Source organism: Thermobia domestica, chromosome 1 (genome assembly GCF_964235325.1).
Source record: "Thermobia domestica chromosome 1, izTheDome1.hap1.1, whole genome shotgun sequence".
In the NCBI taxonomy this organism is placed as follows: domain Eukaryota; kingdom Metazoa; phylum Arthropoda; class Insecta; order Zygentoma; family Lepismatidae; genus Thermobia; species Thermobia domestica.
In genome coordinates this window covers 224,349,672-224,375,082 of record NC_137454.1, presented here as the reverse complement: position 1 = coordinate 224,375,082, position 25,411 = coordinate 224,349,672, and the positions used below count along the sequence as shown (strand labels likewise).

The 25,411-nt window shown below is 33.8% G+C and overlaps 1 protein-coding gene across 15 annotated transcripts in view; it reads left to right on the top strand.

The window, feature by feature from the left end:
• Positions 1 to 25,411, top strand: part of LOC145694314 (uncharacterized) — a 671,298-nt gene that overhangs the window by 621,274 nt on the left and 24,613 nt on the right. For all 15 annotated transcript variants that reach the window (XM_081770435.1, XM_081770407.1, XM_081770451.1 and 12 more), the window contains 4 exons: positions 667 to 713; positions 1,289 to 1,461; positions 3,711 to 9,206; positions 20,646 to 20,711. In XM_081770435.1, coding sequence (XP_081626561.1) covers positions 667 to 713; positions 1,289 to 1,461; positions 3,711 to 9,206; positions 20,646 to 20,711 — 5,782 coding nt within the window. The remainder of the gene's footprint in view (positions 1 to 666; positions 714 to 1,288; positions 1,462 to 3,710; positions 9,207 to 20,645; positions 20,712 to 25,411) is intronic.

Here is a 25,411-nt window from a genome sequence, read left to right as displayed (position 1 = left end):
CGTGTAAAATTTTCAGTAAAAGAATAAACCTAAAGGGTCCTACTCTACTCTGTGCTATTCTGCTCCACGATTTTACGAGTTTCTTAAACAATCATTGATCATCATCTTTCGATTTTCTAAATTTTAAGAAAAGAAAAGCTTATATTGCCATATATCGTCTTACTTTCAAAGAAATGAACTAAACAAAAAATACAACAAAATATGTGATTTTCCTTGGGTAGTTGTTTAATACTATATTAGGTACTCTGCATTAGATTAAAGAAAGTTGTGCAAGTTAAAACTTAATTTGACACATAGCAAAATTTAGTTTTCTAAGCTACCACAAACACGTGAAAGTTAAATTACATAAATATTAGATAGTAAAACATGATATCATATTGATGGCTATGATGTATGCAGTTAAGGATTTCTGTTGTGTGACTATTGGTTGAATCCATCTACTCTTAAACTTGACTTTTTTTGGCATGAGAATTACAATAAATTGTGCATGATTTCTTTGTAAACTGAGTAGTAGAAAGATGTTTGATATTTTTCAGTAAAATAGATTGTATTTGGCCTTCTTAAAGCATTGTGTTTGGCCTCCTTAAAGCATGCTGAATTTACTGAACTGTTTTTAAGAAGTACTTTTATCATAAAATTATCGTATTTTTCACTTTATTTTTACAGACAGGTGATCGCCATAATCCACCACCAGCTAAACCATTTATGCAATAGTAAGTACTGCAGTCCATTTATAATTTTCTTCCTCTTTTTCATTGTTTTAGTGAGTAAAACTAAAAAATATATATAATTATAACGTGAGTTACAAATTAAATCGAGGCAGAAATAGATTTTTTATAAGTGGAGGCAATGAGTGAAATTCACAAGATGAATGAAATACCATAAACATTTGAATAATGTTGAAAATGTTTGAGAATATTATAATAACTAATTTGTAGATTTCATTCATGAAGTGTGTGTTCGTAACATTTTCTTGTTAGATCCTTTGTACTTCCAGATGCACTTAAAATAATATTATTTTACAGAAAGACATTTCTTATACTATTACATATTTTCTGCAGTAGAGAAAACTTCTGTCTCGAACCAAAAAATTAAAAAGAGTAAATTTTTCAATATAGTAATGATAATTGCAATTTATAAGATCCTGCTCAATATACTTCCATCTATTTTGTAAACAAAAGTTAACTTTCAAGTTGTTAGCTTTTTTCAAGTTTCTGATTATTCAACTTATTGTATGAAATAATTATCTCTATTAAATACTTAAGTGATATTTTCACATCTCTTACAGTGCTTTAAAGGAATCAGGGTATGAAAGCGATTCAACGTTAGTATTCAAGAGACGTGAAGAAAATATGCAGAATCTCAGTCCATCGGAACAAAAGATGGCATACAAAACTATCCAGAAAGGTGGTGAAGTGCCCTTGCATGGTCTTCGAAAGCCAGCCCCAGAGAGGCCGAAGGGTAAGAGGACACAATTTCAACATAATTTTAACACCAAATTTGGTTTTTGTTTTGGGAGCATGCATTTATAAGTTATTCTACCCATAATAGTAAATTCATTGATACTTTGAAGGACTATGTCTAATAACAATAAAGGCTAGAAACTATAATTAAATTGCTTGAAAATTAAGAAATTTCTGTATACCGACATATATTATGGTTTTTATAAAAAAATAAATTAAGCAAAGACTTTTTCTCTTACTTTATGGTAGATTAGTATATGATTGTTTCCTTATAAGGTACGTTGGAAACTTTATCTTTTTTACTTAAGAGAACAAGTAGTACCATTAAATACAAAATAATAATGCTATTTAGAACATAAGTTCTCAGTCTAGACACATATCTGGCGAACAAATAGTGCGATACGATAGAGTTCTTTCCTGATCTATTACTGTGTGCATAATGAAATTCTGCACACAAGGTTGTTAAAAACAATAAAGGTAGTTAAGTTTTCATTCTTCATAACCTTTTAAGCACTAAAATTATTATGAGAAACTGTTTGTGTGTATAAATATCTGAGTCCAAATAAAAATACAGTAGTTTGCTTTTTCCCCTTCTTCAGTAATACTCGACCAGGCCGCTCCCCCTAAAATTTTCACGGTAGGCTTGGAAATGAACTATAATATAGTAATGAACTATAATATGGTTGGAACGCTCCCCCTAACTTCTGCCGGGCCCTCCCTACATTTTTGTGCTGGCTGCCGGCTTGTACTCGACGAACGATTGATTCCGACAAAAGTCACTTTTCATGATATTACTTACAATAATCGTCATTTCTTCAGCATTTATATATTAAATAAAATTTTGTTTTACATATTAAGCAATAGACATACTAGTTTTCAATGTCATAGAGTGTATGAAATTAAGTCACTAATATATATATATATATATATATATATATATATATATATATATATATATATACACTTCGGTATAATCACATTTTCATATAATCTCATGGACAAAAACACATGCATCATAACTTTCATCCGTCCAAAGATTATCATCATGCAATTAAAAACATATTACGCAAGAAGTTTTTCGTATTACAATTACGAAAAGTGCTGAAAGAAATTACGAAGACTAGTGATTCATATTTTACATATATAAACAATTTGTACCTTCTTATACCACAAACGTATTCCAGCCATTAATTATGGTACGATAGTTTCGTAAAGCAAGAATTCCTAATACTACTACTTTTGTCTTGAGTAGCTTTCTCTTATATTTTAATGTGCATATTAATGCATAACATAAACATACAATTTATGTTTTGTATTGAGCTGTTTTGGTGTTTCTGATTTACTGAAAATTTTTTATGTAAAATGTAAGATGCTATTATGGGAAGAATAAGTAAGCTAATGACAAAATGAAGTAATACTAAACCGCACCGTATTGGTTTTACAAAAATGGTAATGAGGCTTTTAAACAGGTACGTGTGTATTAATATTACTTTTAAATTTTTTTTTTTAAAAAAAAAGTGCATGTGAGGTGTTCGTGCTTTGTTCAAACCTTACTGGTGTATTCCTTTCTTGTATATTCCTTGGTGAAAGCTATTTCTTTGTTGGTTAACATGTGTAATGATTTATGTATTGGTATGAAATAATGCATGGGTATCATATTTTTCAAGTTTGTCTTTCATTTGTTTATAATTTCGGGAAACGGAAGGTGTGGTTGGAACTGTTATGAGGTGAAGGTGGCACAAATATATATATATCCTATCTGACCTAGACTTAAAATACCTTGTAGACCTTTCTGAGTTTAGCCTAGTGGACAGCAAACTATTTTTCCTATCCTATAGAACAATAGTCTTTGATCAAGACAATGTACAAACAAAGTTTCATTGCACCACTTGTTACACAGTTTTGGCTTTGACATATTTGTAAAAATATACATATATATTCCTTGCACTTACGTTTCCACATATATGTGCACATACACACTTATAGATGCACTTTGTTTCCAAATTCTTATTCTTTTTTCCTCCTTCACTTTTTTAAAATTATAGTGTAATTTTATTTTTTTGCATTAAATTTTGTTTTATAAAAAGTGTTGTTGAATATTTTGTTGTATTTTTAAAAGAGTATTTAAGCAACAATTTTTCTAAAATATCAATTATAATTTTGATTTTATAAAGAGAAAGAATACTAAATATTCTTTTAAAACAAGTTATTAATGTCATCGTCAATCCATTTTTTTTATTTTTACAGATGATTCTAATATTGAGTATTTCCCAATATCTCCTCATTTGACCAGAATTCACGTCCACAGGCAGCACGTTAGTCCACAAAAAGAAATATTGTGTTACCCTGTTTCTATGCCACCACCTCCACCATTATTTTCCACTTTTAAAAGAACAGCACCGTCATCTGTTGTTGCTCCATCCCCACCTAGAAGAATCTCTTCACTTCATAGTTCCACTCTCAAACGATGGTGCAAGATGCTTTCTGACAACACCAGTAACAGCGTTCGAAGCAGATCTTGGCCATTAAGGAAACCTCTAGATAAGGATCCAAAAGAAACCGTACAGTTCCCGAAAGATTCATTACGACTAGAATCTAGATCTAGATCCCCGTCGGCGAGATCATGTTCCAGTTTCACATCGTTTCACAGATCTATATCTCCTCGCCCATTAGGAGCTAGACCTCCAATTGGTAAAAGAGAAACGCCTGAAGGAAGTTCTTCTAAACAGCAACGCACCGTAACATCCAGTCAAAAGGAGAAGCTAAGTAAGTGCTCGGATCTTACAGCACCATCTGAAGTGAAAAAGGCATTACAGAAACAAAAGGAAAGATTAGAGAAATCAAAACAAGACCAACGAAGACTTACTTCAAGATCTCCATTGCCACCGGGTACATTAGTTAGGAGCTCTACTACGTTGTATGCCTCCGCTCGAAATTCAAAGAAACACCCTATCCATTTAGAAGATAAATCATTAAGAGTGACTGTTGCCATATCACCTAAAGGAAGGGAGTTACTTAGATCGTCCAGAACTTCCATAACTGGAAGGTTAGCGAATACTAGAACTTCAACCGGTAAAAGTTCAGAGAAACTCTCGCCGGAGCAAGAACCGCACAGAATCACCAAAATGAAAACAAAATTATCTACATCATTAGACTCTCGACGAGTGGGTGGTAGAAGCACTTGTATGACATCGAGAAGTAAATCTAATCTGGAAGAAGAGAAAAAGTCAAGAAAAGTAGCTGAAAGTAATTCGCCTTTAGAAAAAGAATGTAGAAAACGTCCTCGTGAAAAAATTATAAAAACTGCTGTAGTAAAAAGAATAAATAAGACTTGTTCATCGAAAGAAGACAAAAGTTCTGAAATTATAAAAAGAAAATCACGGAAGGGTAAAACAGATAATCAAACAACCCCAAGTCCACAAGACACGAAGAAGGTAGTAAGAAGATTAAATTCTTCACGTACTTCATTGACAAATACAACTACTGAAACACATCAGAAGTCTCCGAATAAAACAGGAGCAATGTTAGGTAAAAGAACTCGTGCTGAACAAGAAAATAAACCGATAACAAGTACATGTAGTCTTGATATGAGTGTTCCAAGTAGTGAAACCGGCTATGGAAGTTCTTTGGACCTTTCACACAGCCCGTTACCATCTACTAGACCTCTTCGAGATATAAGCAACCAAGATTATAGATCTGGTGGATTCTTTCAACACCTTTTACTACCAGACAGGAGAATCCCTGTGGTACGGTCCTCATCAGTTTTAGACAGAGCAAGATCATTGGAAACGAAGCCAATGTATTATAAGTCAGATCCGTTATTAAATATCTATCTATCTCAGAAGCGTATGGTAAGCGAATCTAAGTTTAAAGCTATGGAGAAAGAACTTTTAGAGAGCCAAGCAGCTGCTTGTTCTCGCCATCCACCGCAACGATCTCATTCATTTCATTGCAAGGTTTCAAAGATCGAAGATCTGAGCAAAGCGGCATGTAATGGTAGTGATAACATTGGAGGAACTTCCAGAGGCCGACCGAAACGTGAATCTCCTGTACCGAAAGAAAGAAGCGTCAGTGAACCACCCTGCCTCAGAGGGTCTAGAAGCCCGTTGGGAGCAGGAAAATCATCTCCATCTCCGGAAACCAAATCAAAACAGCGTGCCGTACGTTCAACAACATTATCGCCTACTCGTCTAGCTTCCCGAAGAGCAACAACAAGTAAAGATTTAACTCATTCTAGTAGCTCGGAAAGTTTAGTTAAGAAAAGCTCTAGACCGTCAGGAGATAAACCCCGAGGAGAAATGTATCAAAGATCTAGAAGCACAAGCTCGTTAAATCTATCAAATGTAACTGATTATAGCGATTATCAATCTTACGTTCTAGAGCTAATGCACTCTACTAAAAAGTCCGAACATTTTCAACAACTTCATAAGTTCTACAGTAGCATTGAAAGAATGGGAAAGCTTGAAAAGACTGCAAGTTCAATCGATCTTCATAGGCAGAAAGGGGAAGAAGTCATAGACTATGATCGATGGAAACAACTTAGAACTAAAGAAAAGGCAGAGGAAGAACTACAAAAAATTTACCAAAAACTGAAAGAAGCACAGAAAGAGAAACAGTTCTTGTTTAGATCCAAGGATGTGGATGCAGTCAAGTGGAAAGGAGACAGAGGATTACGATGGAAGGAGAAATCCGTTGAAGATTTGAAAGAACATTTTCGTAAATTAAGTGCTGAAGAATCTGAACTTGAGATATCTCGAAGACGTGAACTAGATGCTAAGAAAGACGTTTACAAACCTCTCTGGAGAGGAAGTTCTGTCGCCAATTTGGCAAGTAATTACGCCACACTTGGCCTTCGACGAACGGCATCTAGAATGGGAGCTCAAGCGTTCTCGCGTTTTTTAACGTACATTCCGTATAGAGACACTAGAGCCAGAGGGCGCTTGTGGAGTAGTTTGTCTCTGGAACAAGTGAATGCTTTAAAGACTCAACTAAATGAGATATATGGCTCAATGAATAATATAAAGACATGGAGAGAACGAAAGGCCTTAAAACAGAATCAAGTTCCTGGCAAAGTTGCATCATCAAGTACATACACACCCACACCGTATAATCATCAAAGGTACGAAATATCAGTTCCTTCGGAGCCACGAATACAGCCTCAGAGTACCAATGATGACTCTTTGTATGTCAGATGTCATTCACTCCTTGGTCGAGACCAGTTGTATTCCCCTGTGATGAAGCGAAAAGAAGCCAGAAAATCAGAAAGTATGAAGGCTGATTCAATAAGTTCATTACCACATAAAGATGTATCTGTCAGCGATAGCACCAAACGCAAGATAAAAAGATCTGAGTCGGAGAGACAGCCGGTTAAGACTCCGGTCCAAATGCTTTCAGAATCAGAGAAAAAGAGATTGTCCATGACGCTGAGTCAAGAAATTTTGGATCGTGTTATGAAACAGAGAAGAGAAGGAGTAAGTGGACCTATTATTGCTCGAGGGGGAAGGGAAACTCTTGGAGCAGCTGCAGTAGCCGCTGCTGCATCTTCAGCTCCTTCATACAGAAGGTCGCTAGTTACGAGTCCAAGTCCAGTTCAGTCTGAAACATCACCCAGAACATGCTATTCATTGGAAATGTCAGACGATTCTGATCAAAGAGCCTCGGTTATGTCACAGCAAAGTGGTAAAAATGATTTTCTTCTTGTTCTTGCTCCAAGTGAGTCAACAAGAGACGCACAGAGCAAAAGTGAAGTTGAAAGAACGGTGCAAGAATGGGCAAATGGTGCCAAACAACATGACCTAAGTACTCCTAAAGCTGTCCCAGCTGCCGTAAGAACAAGGGCATTTTCTAACAGAACTTCTACAAGTGAAACGGAAAGTATTAGCTCAGAAACATCAACAAAGACTGTAATATACCGTGATGTTTTGGCTAAAGTAGAATTTTTTGAAAAGAAATTAGCTGAAAGCCAGCAATCAATGTTGGACAGAGGTCGCACCAGGTACAAAGTCTGTAGAAGTGCTAGTGACATTAATTCGTTCTTCAGACCAAACTACAAATCTTCTACATATCTTAGCAGGACCAGAAGCGCTCCTAGTAGATTTCCTAGTGTCTCAGTTAGAATTGAACCTATCCAAAATGTAGAACGACCAGTAACCACCTCAGTTACTCAGAAAGAACAATATGATAGATTAACTACAGCATCTCCGTCTCGATTATCATTATCACAGTCGTTCTCAGATATAAAAGAAATGTTCGGAGAACGCAGTGGATATGCTACATTACCTTTACCATCACGTTCCAAAAAACGAGCTTCACCTCCTGCGACATATTTGTCTCCTAAATATCTTCCTGAAAGATCAGTGTCTTCTGTTGATTTGAGTTCGGAAAACCTGCAGCAAGTAAATGATGAGACTTCTAAACGGAAGAGAGTTTCTCGTTCTGTTACTCCAAGTTCATCGAGAGGAAATAGTCCTATTGGAAGACCTCTTCGGCGGTTAAATAGTTCAGAAAGTCTTTACGGATTTCGTCCTCATAGCAGAAGTCCATCTCCAGACCCAACCAAATATTGGAGATCTTACCTAAATCTTGTAAAAATAGGAGATGTTCGTCGTTTACGTCGAAAATTTGAGAGCTTAGAAGAACTGATTCTAACAGGACGTCAACAAGAACGTAGAGGAAATTCTCCGAGAGCTCCAAGGTACAGAAGTGATCCAGAAATAGCGCGAGACTACTTATTCAGGAAGCAATCAAATTTACCGCGTACAATAATTAAAGGACAAGAAGCTGGTGATGTAAAATGGCTGAGAAGGCGCTATGAAAATACAAGACGTCCAAACACACCACCACAATCAATGTCGGAAATCAGAAGAACTTTATCTCCTGTGTCAAGAGTTAAACTTCGAGCAGAAGACAGATTCATGTCACACATTAACATCATCAGTAAAATTGCTGCTTTGCAACGCAGAGCATCCGGGCTTAGATATGATCGTGGAATTGAGCGTTTATTGCATAGAGATTATCTTGAAAGAGAGTATCTTCGACGATGTGTTCGATCAGGTGATGTAGATGGCATAAGATATAAATTTGAATCGTTAGATTTAGAAGGAAGAATTTCTTTACTGGGACAAATGTTTACATCTACTCCTGACTTGACAGAGTTGAGAGAGATTGCTCCGTATTTCAGTTGGGTTAATCGATTTGATCGCACGCGAACTCCATCACCGTTGAGACTGAGAAGTCTTAGTCCAGCATTACGACGACAAAGTCCGAGTCCAATACGAACTGGAAGATCAACTGTCACGACTCCTTCACCTCGTTTTTGCAGTCCTGTATCAATGCAGCGAGGAAGACCTTCAGGAATGGAAAGTCCAACTTCACGCTCTAGATCATCACCACAGCTACGTCATGATATTGTGAGACCGAGCTTTAAACCTCGACCAATGTCTGCATCCTCCTCTCCTGTTCGTTATCCATCCTCTATTCTTAAACATGGTGGAGGTGGAGATAAGTTTTCCAATCAACATTTTGACCCCACAATACATAGACCTAAATATAGATACCAACCTGTTGAACCTCCTGTTCCTGTCCCTACAAGTGAGACCTATTATCGACCCTGGACTAGAGAGCTGTGGCGCTCTCTACCTTCCAGGTCTATACCACCAACCCAGGCCAGTGCGCATGTGTGGTGCCCCAGCTATGACTACAGACTGCGTTCTAACACACCTTCCCGGACAGTAACCTTCAAAGGTGCTTTTCTAACCTGTATTTACAACAGTGTTCGAAATGTCTAATTTTGTTATACTTATTTTTTTATTATTATTTTCGTATGTTTATATCGGTTTAACAATTACTTGGTCTTTACTGATGTAGTTAAAAAGTGAATATTCTTAAATCATATTTACATATGGAACTTTAGAGAATTCAGACTGTATGTACGATCTACCTCATATAATTTTAGTCGTCTAGTCTGCTTCATAAAGCTTTTGGTGAACATGTCTGCCTCATAAAACTTGAGTCATCCTATCTGCCTCATAAAACTTAGTCATCATCATTCCTAAAATATTTTCTTCTTACATTCTTATATAGAATATTTTGGTTTCCAATAACCCTCCAAAAAGGTTTAGTAAAATGTAACAAATTTTCTAAGAATAAATACCTAATAACTAAAGCATAACAAAGTATAAATTATGAATCGTTGTCTTTTGTGAATATCATCCACAAAATGTTCAATTAAAAAAAAAAAAAATAAATAAACTTAGCTTACTTTTGTAATACGATATACCATTGGAATATTTCTACCACATCCAATTTTCCAAAGTTTAAATGTTATTATTTCATTATTAAACAACAAAAGGCTTAACGTGACATATTGCAAATTAATTCACATTGAATTTCACACAATTGAGGAGTTTGCTGCAATAAGAGCGTAAGTCTGAAACATACAGTTGGAGAAAACCGATGTTGAAAATTTAAGTAGTTTTTTTTTTTCATACATAAAACAATGTAATATGCAGCATTTTATTCCGATATTGAATTAAAGTGTTACCAGGGAGCTAAACAAGCATGGCAAAAGCCACAAATGCGTTTGATTCAAAAAGGGCGTAAATTCGCTTACGCCCTTATCATATCAAACTTCTCAATGATTGAGGTGCATACCTTATTAAGATTTCCAGGAAAGCATCATACAAACATGGTAAAAAGATCAGACAATAGGGTACTTTTTGATTACAGAAAAATGTACTGTTGCAACACCCTAACCTAGTCATAGTTTTCTTTTCTTCCTGCAGAATATCTAACATTATTTCTAATGCTTTTTAACTAGAGGTAGATCAAATAGATTCATCTGCCCACATTTAATTCATCTGCCCACAAGAACAACACTCCAAGTTATTCTCATTTTTATCCCGTAATTCGAATGAGATATTTCTGTACTTTCTTTCATATTTTACGAGAGAAAACCAAAACATCAGCATTTTTATAGCAAAATCTTCCAGTGAGAATTATTTATTATATATATACAGGAAATCTGGCCAGGTTAAAACTGTATAGCATTAAAAAAAGAACAATAGCTACTTCATTTAACAGAATGCATACTCAGTATTCATTTTTTTAAAAAACACCCAAAATTAACTAATTGTAAACGTTTCGGTAAAAAATTATTGCCTTCCTCTTCTGCCAAAACGTTCACGATTTTTTAAATGTTTTTTAGGGTCAATTATTTTTTTAATAAATAAAAAAGAATAATTACTTGCTACGAAATAATAATAAAAGTAAGATTTGCTATATTTGTTTTCATATTATGTTTGGAAAAGAAGTTTAACTGTATCATTTAACAATTCGTAGAATTGTCTACATCAGTGAAGACTAAAAAAATATTCTCGAAACTATTTCAAAATGTGTGCGGAAATTGATTTTGAGTTATTTCGAACACTGGTTTATAATAATAATAATTTTAATAATATTATGTTAATATTTTAAAAAAGAATACACTTAAAATCTTAATATTATTGCTTGCCAGCATTTGTTTAAAAATGAAATGTTATATGTGCAGTGCATTTGTTTGTATAAGTTCCCTGGTTAAAATTAACAGTGCATCTTGATGTATTGTGGTTATCAGTATTGTTTTGCTAAATAACTAATAGTAACCTTAATTTATGTCTTTGTTGTTCTTATTTTTTTGTTTTGTTTCCTTCAACCTGTACGTTATGTTTGTAATTTTAAGTTTTCCTTACGTATTTCATACAAATGTATCGTTTACACAAGAAAAATGCTTCTTTGTTCATCATTCATAACAGTTAAAAAGAAAATAATAAAGATCTCTGCAGCAATTTCATAATAACATCACTTGCTTTGTGCTGTACTGTAAATTTGTTGTGAGGGTGTTTGTGTGAATATGTCGAGATATGTATATTTTATTTATTATCTAAGCACCAGCCGTCAAGTAGTGCCTATCCGAAATATTGTTATCGATATGTTAGGTACGTTTCAAAATTATGGCCTGTTAGTGTTGGTATTTGTTTGATGATTTAATAAGTGTTCGCACTGTTATTGAAAATTGAATTTGATATCGTTAGTACAAGCAATTGAGCCAAGTTAAATTTTTATTTGGCTTTAAGTGTGCGGAAAATTCAGGATATTTTAATCTTATTGTGGTTATTATTATTTTTTTTTTACAAAAATAAAAAAAAATATATTTATAAAATATAGAATTAACGGGGTGCCGATGTGCTTGTCGCACATCACCCCAAAGGCACAAGTGCTACGCGCCGACTGGAATACCCTGACCCCTAAAGGTTGCTGTGCCAGGATGAATGAAAACGTGTGCTCTCTCTAACTTAATTTTATAGATTCTTTTGATTGACACATTTGTAATTTATAGCAAGAGGCAACTTCGTAATATTTTTGTAAGAGCAAAAGATATGACTAAAGTCTCTAAGTGTTTGTAGAATTAGAAAAACAATAGTGGAAACTATTTAAAAAGGGCCATGGAGACTCAGAGGTAGAACAATTATTTCTAATGTGAAGTTTCCCGCGGTAAGATGCCAGACAATATGAGTTTTAGTTGGCAATATTATATCCGTGTATTTCCCATTTTCTCCCACCATATTAACATTAATTCGTTTGTTTAAATTAGAATTTAGTGTCACTTTCAGTACCGAGGCTAAAGTATAAGATATGGACTTACAACTTAACATAAAATCCGAACCATATCTGCTCTCACCGGGAATTAAACTTAGTACGCTAACCATATATAGCCACGAGAAAGCTCTCATTCTATCTGATCTTTAATAATAATAAATCACTTAAATTTATCATACGTCTCCTTGAGCCTACAGATAATGAGAACGGAATATACGTTAAACAAAAGTTTTATTTTATGTTAAGACTTAATTTCCTAAACTAGCAGCAATACCTGCTCAGAGGCTCTTTTAAAAATAAATAAATAAATAAATAAACAGTTTTTTAAATGTAGTTTAAGTGTACGGTCAGTTTATAGCTAAGTTAACCTACCTTAACCTTTTTATTTGTGAACAATTATACAAGGACGCATAACCAGTTCTAAAGCAGTTATTATATAGGGATTAAGTTCTGACAAGCCCCGCCGGGCCGATCAGTGTACTAAGTAAGCGAAAGAACCCAAACCTAGCCTAACTTAACGTATTCATAAGTAATATTATTGTGATGTTGAAAAGCTGGCAGGGCTTAACAGAGTAAATATCTTATATAGCGCTAGAAATAAGCGAGTTCTACAAAACACAAAGTATCCAGATCCGAAAATTGGGATTATGCTGAAATACTTCAAGATTATACGTGACGAATCTTCATATATAAACTCTTGAGTAATAATTGTGATTAATCTTAACTTTTTTATGGGTATTTCTTTTCGGAATCTGCAAATTCCACACTGAATTATATAGAGTGGGCCTATTCTAAAATTTAAGGGTACGCGTGCCCCCTACTGAAAAGCTCTATATATAGATATACATATATCTTATATTGTTAAACTTCGTATATATTAAATATAGGAACAAAGCTTCCGACTTTCTTGACTTAAAATGTTAGTCCATCTGTAGCGTTATGAGAAAAACATTAGTAGGAACATGATTCCATATGTATATACCCAAAATATGGAAATACTTTATTAATATTGGTAAAAGGTTATTTTTATTACTTTTAAAATCACATTGAGCTAAAATCCCTTTGATGAAGTATATAATCTCATTCATTATTTTTGTGCGGCGGCACACACGTACGCTGCTAATTATTGTTACATATAATGTTTTAATATTCCTATTGTACTACGTTTCGAAGGGGATTTTTTCTCATGAAAATAAGTCAATGGTCCTATTTGAGAAATTTATGATCATACTTCATTGCCGAGAGGATTTTGTCCTGCAATTATTTTAGCAAATCTTTATTATTAGTATATACCGCACTTACTTAACTTTCAAACAGGTTAGTTCTATTGTATTTCCCTCCTAATTCCTATTCTAAATAGCTTTTAATGATTTTTATCTGTAAAAATTTGACTAAATTCAACCTCAAATATTGATGGCCCGTAACACAGGAACCAAAAATTTGCACCGAAGATGATTTTGCCTGCAAACGAAGGAAGTGAAGATTTTTTTTTTTTTTTTTTTTTTTTTTAAAGAAAAAACAGCTTATTGGTGCATATGTTTTCTGGAAGTTAAAATGAGTTCCGCCAGTGTTTTTTAAGTAGACCTATTCTTCAGAAAAGTCGAGACACTGCGTACTACATTTTATAATCATTTGGTGGAAAGATTAAGAATATTCCTGTAATGTTTTGCATGAACATAAATGACAGAGAGTGCTATGAAACATGTTCTTGTATACGACTAAGTCCTTCGCAACATATGTACCAACATTTGAGTTAGAGTGGAGTGAAGTTGAGAGTGGAAACGGGTCGAAAGAAGGTGAAACGGGAAATTTCTGTAAGTCTTTCTTTTGCCTATGTAAAGACATAGGAACTTTTTTCGTAAGTTTGTGCCAATGGGTTAATCTTTGATAACGCCGAAGGAAGGGCTAGGACATTCTTCACCAGAGAAAATATTTATATTATTATACACGCAAAATCAGTGGCAATTCTTGAGGAAGTAACGCCGGTAAAAATTAAACTTTTATTTCTTCAAACTAAGGAAAGAAAATTTACCTAATACTAATTCTTGAATTAGAGCATTAACTAAATTTTATTCTCTTAGTTTAAAGAGATATGAGTTTATTTTTTGCCGATCTGACTTTGCCTCTAGAATCGCTACTGCATGAAACAATAAGACAACAGAGAACTATTTTAGTTTGTGTGTGTGTTTTTTTTTTTTTTATGTTATGGCAATCTGAAATTGTTGCAGAGAGTCTTTTCAATTTTTTCTTATTTTTATGCGTTGTGTATGCAACAGAATCAATTACTGAACGGCTTTCAATCATGTAATGACAAATTGTTATCGTCATTTTCTGCTAATGTTACGATTAATGACGTCGTGTTTTTTGCTTCTGCTCAAACGCAACGTAGGATATTACTTATCAAGAATGAAATATTTTCAGAGTTGAAAATAGGCTAATATCGTTATCAAACATTTGTCCAAAATAGCTTTATTTTAGAGTTATTGCCTAAGTAAAATTATAAAAAAGTTGAAAGTCATTTAAATTAGGTAGCCAAGTGTTATATATTGATAAAATGACATCCTACTTTATCTAAAACTACTCGAGCTAGTTGCGATTGCCTGCTTTACTCAAAACTGTTCTTATCACGCTTCTTAGATAACTACAAAAGGGATTTCCCGTCTGCTTTGGACACTGGTACTGATACATCGTAACACTAGTCGGTCAGAACGGAAATGGTTAAATTCCTTGGGCAATCTTTAAAACTAATGCTAATTGGTTTGGATTGTGCAAGTATGATTGTATCTACAGCTTGCTGAAATACTAATTCTTCATTGGCGCGAGATAAGATTAGAATATAAAGAGGGAGAGAGAGGAGATAATACAATTATGAAATTAAGTTCAAATTAACTGATAAACTGGAATTTAGGAATCTCTAACACGCGTTGGAAATAAATTTTCTGAAAGTTGAGTTGTTTATTGAGCGGTTTCACACACCTCAAAATGTTTTTTTGAATGAGATTTCTCCACAAAATCGCTCGTAAATTACTTTCGAAACTGGATATTTAGCTAAATTGCTTTCTCACACCAGTAAGTGACAAACTGTTATGCAAAGTCATAATGTTTTCTCAAAATCGAGACCTAGTTATAACGTTTTTGCTACATTCACGCCATTCCGTAACCAATTGATTCATTTCCCATTTCATTAGAAATTAAAAGACTTAAAGGAAAAGGATTACTCGTAGTTGTTATTCAATTTTTTTCACATGCTCTGTCTCACCATTTTCTGCTACTGTTAGTTTCCATATTCTTTAAGTTTCATGATAACCTATAACAATCTTGAGATCTCAGTAAATACTTTGAATATCCTATTGAAATGACTCTAGTAGTTTTTAAGTTAAATAAAGCCGAATATACACGAACAATATTCTTTGAAAGAGTTTTGTATATTAGTATAAATATGTTATACTGCATTGTCGACCTTTTTACTAATAATAATATTAGAGTTATCTAGCCATAAAATTGAATTTTTACGATTTTAAAGAGGCAATAACTCTCAAACAAAATCATTTCGGTTTCATGTTTCTTAAATCATAATGTTTCTTGCTTATAACTGATAGTACTTAGGACTCTGAAAATACTTCACTATTTGCAGAAATATCTGGTGTATACACACAAGTATTTACTATTTCCTAGAAATTATACATATATATAATATGGGAAAATTGATGGAATGTGATAATTATCATAACTCACAATGGTATAAAAGCCAGTTCTTGTAATATAACATTATAATAATTATAATATAAAGTAGAACATAAAGCATATATAAGAAAACTTAATTTAATAATAAATAAAATATCATCTTGAATTTAGCCATTCATTTTGTCCATTCATCCATTCATGCATGAGTTTTCATTGTTTCCTACTTTGAAAATTCTTATTACTACTGCAGCGTATATCTAATATTGAAGCACTGCTTGGAGAACGGAGATGGGAAAGAATAATACATACAAAATATTTCAATTTTTACAAATAACTAATTCCAATAATAAGACTAAAAAGAAAATAATAATATATTTTATAATTTAAGTGGTATATGGTAATCAATTAAAGAAATTTGTTTGTTAGGATTAGGAATTAGATATCTGGATTTTTGTCATCTATGGTCATGTTAGGCGTCACATATGAGGGATGGATGACGTCCCTCGTCGATCATATTGCCCGGGAAATTGGGGAGAAAAAATGGAATGGGGAAAGAAGAAAGCGGCTTGGGAACATAATGTAAGGTCCATCCCGGCATTTAATTGGTATCAATGAGGAAAACCTCAGAAAGCCTCACGCAGGATGGCTGGCTTGAAAAAGATTTTACACTTCTTCGACTGAGTGTCCTCATCGGGAATTGAACACGGAACTGCTCGTACCAAAGGCAAAAGCGATAGCGACGATTCTACGCTGGGCAATTGTTGCCCAGCGTAGAATCGTCGCTATCGCTTTTACAGGGTGTAACATAAATGCATGACCAAAAGTGACGAGTTGATTGCGGACATCCAAATAAGTAAAAATATACCTATAAACATGGGTCCGATGCCGCTTCGTTTCCGAAATACAGGTTGTTCAAATGTCGAGTCCCTCCAATGGCTCACTACGAGAAAGTAAAAGGAAATGTTCAATATTACAAGAATAATACAATCAAGTGGAATTATGCCTGTGCAAATACATTTGCACTAACATAGAGAATGAAACTAATCAACATTTGAGGTTATTGGGTTGTCAGTGTTGCTGACATCACACACATACACACACACACACACACACACACACATACATACTATATATATATATATATATATATATATATATATATATATATATATATATATATATATATATATATATATATATATATATCGGGTGTTGCAAAATAAGTGTTACAACTCTTGGGAGGTGACTCCTGCCACTGAGATAAGAAAAAAAGTTATCTTGAACTTTCGGCTATCGGACATAGTTTCGTATCTACAAGGTGCCGAAAGCGTGGGAAAACGACTTTCGGACGCCAATAGTTCGGAAACTATCCAACGTGAAGAGGTCGGGTAAAAAATTCACTGAAGAAGTCATACGTGCTGTATTGAATTTGAATGTTTCACAATCCTACCATGCACGCGCAAGGGATTCCCCAAAGGAACGTATGGAGTCCCGGATAATCTGCCAAATGAAAATTGGTCTAAATGGATATGAATTGATAGGGTTTCTACCAGGTAACAATCATTCGTTTGTATTAAGTCGATATCTGGAACAAATACAAAATGGCGGGCACTTTCATGCCCGTTGTGTGTGGTTGCATAATCACCAGGTACGGATGCTGGCCAACAGTGACGTTCTGAGTATTAAGTGTAGCGAATTTGTACTCAAATGCTCTAGAAAGGCATCTGGAGTGTCGGCAGAGCACAACAGATGAAGCAGGATGATTCACATGTGTGGAAACACTTAACGAAAAATGTCCAGAAATGCACTCGTACTCAGTAAACGTGAGTTCAAAGCGTCGGAAATGTAAGGAATAGTATCAATAACATGAAAGCCATTGCCAATTCACCAATATTATTCCATCAATCCGATGCAATATGATCTGCACGCTTGCATACCGATAAGGATGCAACAACTAAGACCAAGTTGAAATTGTGCAAGGGGATTCAAAAAGAAACTGGATAAACTAGATGAATGTCGCTAGTGGGATCGCATGATCTATATTGAAATGTGGCCAATGTGTGTGTTGATATCGACATGTTGCTAATGGACAAATGTTAACATGTCCCGCTACTGCTGGGACACCGTCAAACGTGTGAAAACTAGGAAAATAACGTCGCACATTCTGCTGTTACATCTGGTGCACTTTTTGGTAGAACGTAACTAGAACACGATTGTATCAATGTCCCTCTTTGTTTGGGACATTGTCCCACAGTCGATACATACGAAAAGAAATCTCTTAATCCATGGTTCAAATTCTGATACAGCGTGAAAATAACAAACTTATATCATGTCCAACGTCCTCGAAATATAGGGAACTACATCCAGAAATTCGTATCTTACACAGAGTGAACATGCCAAGACAAAGACGAAAATGAGCCACTTTGACACATGTAACACTACTGCTGGAATACCATACATATGGAAAATAAAACGACAAGAGAAATAGGAAGAAACCTTTTAAACTCTGATTGTTTACAACTGTGCAGTAGGAATAACAAAATAAAACAAGCATGTCGGGAGGCTGTACAAGAGCGCTTGCCAAACAAAGTGGATGCTCCTCAAAGAAATGAATACAGAGAAAGTAAGGCTCCCTTAAAGCCTCAGGGCTAGAGCGCTCGCTTTCGCTCGCATGGTCGCAGTTTCCAATCTTGCTGGGAGTCCACATTCGTAGATTCAAGACCCGAGTAGTTATTTTCCTATTTTTCGCACGTGGGAAGGTGTCCCAGCAGTAGTGGGATGTGTTGACATTTGTTCATTAGCTACATATCGATATCAACACACACATTGGCCACATTTTAATATCAACCATGCTATCCCACTACGCGTAGTGACATTCTTTTAGTTTATCCAGTTTCTTTGTGAGTCTCCTTCCACAATTTCAACTTGACCTTAGTTGTTGCATCCTTATTGGTATGCAACCTTGCGCATCATATTGCATCGGTTTGAGGGAATATTATTAGTGAATAGGCAATGGCTCTCATGTTATTGATACTATTCCTTACATTTCCGACGCTTTGAACTCATGTTTACTGAGTACGAGTGCATTTCTGGACATTTTTCGTTAAGTGTTTCCACACATATGAATCACCCTGTTTCATCTGTTGTGCTCTACAGACACTCCATATGCCTTTCTAGAGCATTTGAGTACAAATTCGCTACACTTAATACTCAGAACGTCACTGTTGGCCAGCATACGTACCTGGCGATTATGCAACCACACACAACGGGCATGGTGTCCGCCATTTTGTATTTGTTCCAGATATCGACTTAATACAAACGAATGATTGTTACCTGGTAGAAACCCTATCAATTCATATCCATTTAGACCAATTTTCATTTGGCAGATTATCCGGGACTCCATACGTTCCTTTGGGGAATCCCTTGCGCGTGCATGGTAGGATTGTGAAACATTCAAATTCAATACAGCACGTATGACTTCTTCAGTGAATTTTTTACCCGCCCTCTTTACGTTGGATAGTTTCCGAACTATTGGCGTCCGAAAGTCGTTTTCCCACGCTTTCGGCACCTTGTAGATACGAAACTATGTCCGATAGCCGAAAGTTCAAGATAACTTTTTTTCTTGTCTCAGTGGCAGGAGTCACCTCCCAAGAGTTGTAACACTTATTTTGCAACACCCGATATATATATATATATATATACAGAGAGAGAGAGTAAGTATTGACCACTCGATCCTTCTTTATATAATCTAAGTTTCGAACCTACACAGGGTTGATCTTCGGATTTTTGGAAGGAATAAAGAGGAGAAATCAAGTAATATTACAATGACGGTTGAAAGCAAAAATGAATCCATTCAACGTATAGGTACTTCCGAAAAATCCAACTCATATGGCAGCTCGTTCTTGGCTAAGCGGTTAGCGTACGTGCCTTTGGCGTGGTAGATCCAGGTTCGATTCCCAGCAGGAGCTCATGTGGTTCAGATTTCCACGTTAATCAGTAGGCCTCGTTTCATATAGCCTCGCTGCTGAAAGGGAGGTTAAACTCAAAATCAACTCAACTCCAATTCACACGGTGATTTCGTCTTCTGAGTCTTATATGATGAAAGACCATACGATATTTAGCTCTTTGTTTCTTTTTTTTTCTTTCAAGTGTTCGTTTTTGTTTGAAATTGCCTATGTTGTAGATAGGGATATTTCGATAATGTAGACTAACTAGAAAATTCACGGGAAATAAAGAAGAAATTTGCTAACAATACTAGGCATAAACTAGATGGCAATGTGAAATAAGTTCAGTTGTACAAGTACATGGATTAAAGATAATACGCGAACAGATACGTATTTATGAGTAAAGATCTAAAACATGTAACCAGAATTATAACACTTTTAGGGATTTAAGATCTGTAAGAAAGAAAAAGGAATAAATAATTTCATGACGATTTAGATCATTCACGACAATATTGAGAAGCAATAGTTGTAACTAAAGATATTAATTGGGTTTCATGGACATAGTAGTTCAAAACGCCAGATACATTATAGTGACCCAAATTCTTTACAAGAACTGACTTTTTATCATTGTGAATTGAACTCCGTAATTACGTGACTAGTTTGACACTATAAGATTTAAAAAGTGTTTCATAATTTTTTCTCATTTCCATTTAACATTTTAATTACACATTGCATGCTTCATGTCATTGTGCATTTAAAAATGCAATGCTAATTGTCTTGCTTGATTAAAAGCAAAAAGAAGTTACCTGCGCATTTATTTTATTTTTGTTTCATTTAGAATGTGCTTTGCTCTGACTGAACAAGTATATTGATGGTATGTATTTTGTTCCTTTGTTTATATTTTTCTTTCACCTCTTAGAACCAGTGATTGGCCCAGTTCCTTTACCCAAAGCCAGGGATATGCCATACCGAGACTGGGCCCAAGGTACTGTACATATTGTTTACCTATATATTAGTAGTTTTCTAATTTAAGATGCTTCTTTTTTAACCTAGCAAATATTTTTAAGTAGTGGGTTATTTAGTCAACGTATTTAAATATCTTGTCTAATCTGTTTATAATTTAATTTAGTATTAAAAATTGGTACAAAAGTATTAGCACTAAAATCCGTACGATTAATAAATAAGTAAGTTGTTTGTTAGTTACAGTTTGTTGGCATCTGTCATAATTTGTTGTACAGTGAACCACAAATATTGTTTATTTACCTATTCGTTATAATGTACGATGTATAAAACACTCCGTCGGTTAACGAAGTCGGCAAAGTAAAGAAAATGATTCATAGAGATGAAAAAAAAAAAAAAGAGAGAGAGAGCTTGTTTGAAAAGAAGCTTTTCATTGCTCATAGAAAGCCGAATTTGGGAAATTCTCACATTAATAGATTTTTGTGACTTTCATATTCAAGAACTACCTTTGTTTTCCTGTAGTAGTTTCTACGATTAAAAAAAAATCCAATATCCACTACTTGTGAGTTCTGTTTTCATTCCGGAGCTGGCTATATTGATTGGTTTTCAAACTGGCATTTCCTCTGTTGCCAGCAAATGTAAGTTATGCAACCTATGTTTTCTACATTCCTACCACTAAAAGGAAAACTTCTTTATTTTCTGCAGTTCTACCACAGAAAAGAGCTCAAATCTATTTAATTGTTTTCAGTAATCTACCATGAAAAAAGCGAAATGTCTGTGTTTTCGTTTTGTGTAATACTGCCACTAAATGCAGGTATCGAGCTTCTGAAAGATAAGTGGGTGGGTACTCTAACATCTTTGATATTGTCCATAAGTAGAAGCTTTGCTTTGTTATAATTAAATATAAACCAATTACTTGCTGAGCAAAACTATATATTTTCATTAAAATTAGACACGGGTTACAGTTTCGCCAACTAACTCTTTGGCGACTAGTGTCTGATGAAGCCAAAGAGTTAGTTGGCGAAACTGTAACACGAGTCGAATTTTAATGAAAATATATAGTTTTGCTCAGAAAATAATTAGCTTATATCTAACATCTTATTGAAAGGCAAGGAAACAGACAAAGAAAGAAAAAGATATATGAAGTTAGAAAACTATCAAATTTCTTGATTCACCAAGAACATGATGTTTCAGTGGAAAAACTCTTACTTTTGTTTGATTTAAATTATTCGCTGAGCAAAACAGTACGTTTATTGTAAAAATTATTAACGTGTAAAAGTTTCGCCAACTATCCACTTTGGCGAAACTGTTACATGTTAATAATTTTTACAATAAACGTACTGTTTTGCTCAGCGAGTAGTTTTTAATCTCATCTTTGTTTCAAAAGGGACCTGGTACGATTCGAATCTCATAAACTTGCAGTGAACAAAGTCAGGTCCATAGATTCTTTGAAGCTATCATGCCTCCTTCAATTATATTTATCTAATCAAATCTTTCCTCGTCATTCTCGTGCATTTATCATCTGTCTTTCTGAACCTATAGAATATGAGTATGGGACTTTAAGCTAAGATTTCATTACTTTTGTGTTTCACTGTATCATTTTTCACTGTCTGTTAATTTAAGGAAACCCGTCGTTTATTACTTTTTGGTTATATTTTATCAGTAGAATATTATATTTTGTATTCTCACATGATTTAAATTACGTTTTTTTGGTACATGTTAACAAACAATTTTTATTTTAGCATATTAATAAGCATACCTTTTCGTAGTGCAATAACTTATACTAAGATAAAGAATTATTTCTTCAATAATAATAATAACAAATATGTTATCTAAATATTGTGAATAATGTAAAACATACTATTTGTTCTCGTTTCAGTGATGAAAATGACATAAACAGTGATTATATTGCTATTAGATAAACATATTTAAAGCAAACAAGTAAAGCTTTCTGTTCTCATTTTCAACTGATAGCATTCGACTATTTTATCAGTTGAATTAGTTCCTTGGATGTCGGTATATTAATATGCGATAACATTATCTCTGTTTAAAATCGTATGTACTTTTCCTTGATAAAGGAACAGATTAGAGAAATAAGTAAGAATTATTAAAGAGACCTTTTATATTTGGCTAATCTTATCAAACCAGTGATAGTTACTATCTAAAGTTCATGCCTCGAGTATAGAAGTTAATCTGAATCAATCTCTTTCTTTTATTATTATTATATCTTACTGTGCATAGTACGTTTGTTATTCAGTGTTGTTAAACTGAAAATACAAAAGTTTCAAGAACGTTTTTTTACTACAACTTGAATTCGTTTATTGTATGGGGAGAAATGTGCACATCGGAGACGACTATTGATTTTTCGATAGCTTCATTATCAGTTCTTCGCTCGAATGCTCAAAAGCTGAAAAATAGTTCGCGGCCGAAGTCAGAATCTTTCGTTACTGATCATAGCAATGAACTTACAACGATAAACAGAAGAAGTCAAATCTTAGATCCAATTGTCTATGGGCCAGTACCTTACAGTTAGTATAGATTAAGTTATTCTTGTCTTTAAAAGCTGTGAAAATTGTTCTCATTTTCTAGATAAAACAGCATATGATAGAAATATACGATTTCAATATCTATTTTAAAGTCTTCTGTAATTTCTGTCAAATTTTAGAAACCCGTTTCGTAGAGTAGATTCATTGCCAGTCAATTACAATGATTTATATTAAAACAGCATTATATAATCATGAACAGAAACTGAAGTGTAGTAATATAAAAGTTTTTATCTGTGAATTTCTAGCTTAGTGATATATTGATATAATCTACTCAAAGATTTTCCGTGCTAATTATTCTAAAATACCTTTAAAGTCAACACATTCATCAATATGTAATGGTATTCAAAATAGATCTTAAATAATATTTTTTTAAATGAATTAATTATGTTTATATTCTCAATTTCCAAATTTAATTAATGAGTATAACTTCTTTTCTTTGTTTATTTTTTATTATAACATTACTTTGTGCTGCTGAACGGCTACAGACGGAGATCCTGAGTAGAACAAACAAAATAAATATGATCTGTTACGATATAAGATTTAAAAAAAAATAATAATAAAAAAAAACACTGAATTTTAAACCTGGAATACTAGTGTATATTCTCAATATAAATAAATATTTAATTAAATAATATACCTATTTGTTACAGTTTTTGTAGTCAGAATTTAAGTTCCAAGAAATACTGCTTATATTACTCAATTTAATTCAAATCGAGATTTAAACAAATATTTTAAAATATAATTGTATATGCGTAGTTTAAAATTTAGGAGAAAATTATAAGTTGAATATTTATCTCGGAAGTATTAAGCAAATTACATAGTGTGCACAATTATTCTTTTCAATCACGTTCCGTAATTTATTGTATAAATTGTAGATTCACGCAAAAGAATATTTAAATATTTAATTTTTTTTCTGAATGTTTCTCGCAGATTTATAGTGAATGTACACTACTGTACATGAAAATTGAAATCCAAGAAAGACACGTGCCAGTAACATAAAATATGTAATGAAGATTCATTATGTAACTTCAGACCGATTTCGGTGTGCAAGACCGGGTCTCAATTCCCGGTGGGAGCTCATATGGTCGGATCCGACGTTAAGCTCTAAGTTTACGTTCCATATAGTCTCGATGTTAAAAGGCACGTTAAACTCCAATTCAATCAACCAACTGCAAAACTTACTACAATTCAGCATACTAAACAATATATCTAACGTCGAAAAATCATTTCTTACGTTGCACTTATTGACGTGTTTCATGACCCTATTCCTAAAGAATATCATTACATTCTAATGAAATTTACATATACGACCACCAGGAAAGTATGCCCTTCCAAACAAACAAAGAAAAAAAAAAAAAAAAAGAATAATCAAAATCAGAGGTACTATATTGAAGTTATGCGTGAACATACACCCAATATATATACATAATGTAAATGAGTCGAATTGAGAGCCTTTTCTGAAGTCAGTTAAAAAGATAAATCAAGATATGGCTTCATTTGATTCAATTTCATTTATGAATGAGGGGCAGCACTTTTCCAAGAAAGTTGAAGGGTATTTTTCTTCCAAATTATATATATATTTTTTCGGAAATTGCGCTTCAAATAATACATTTTATTGGGGGGAATAAGGGTTACAAGGCGCTTATCTCTAGTGTGAAGGATCCTAGTTCGGTTTCCGATTATAATGTAAATTTGTCGGAACAAAATCGTGTTCGTAGCTTTCCATATTTTTCCTCTCATTCTCTTTATGTTTCACCACACTCTTCCATAATTATTTACTTGCAAATATGTCTTCTGTGGCCTACAAAACATACCCGCGGGGCATTAAATTAAAACTTCACTTTATTTCAATTTATTTTATATCAAATATACACATTGCAATTTCGAGTATTTCAAGAACTTTAGAAGAGTATGTCAACATGTTCTGTAATCAAGATTTCTTTATTTTTAGGGGGAAAATGTTTTATTTATTTTTAGTTAATTATCCCAGCATTATTACAGACAAGATAATAGGTGACCGACTTTTCTCTAAAATCACTGAGGGTTTCGTTTCCATTTATTTGTCAAATTTCCTCAGCAGAATGATAAATGCAATATTAAGGAAATAGTTCTATTTGTTCTATCAACATTATATAATATAAAGAGTTACGTACAGTGAAATTTATTAGACAAGGTCAGG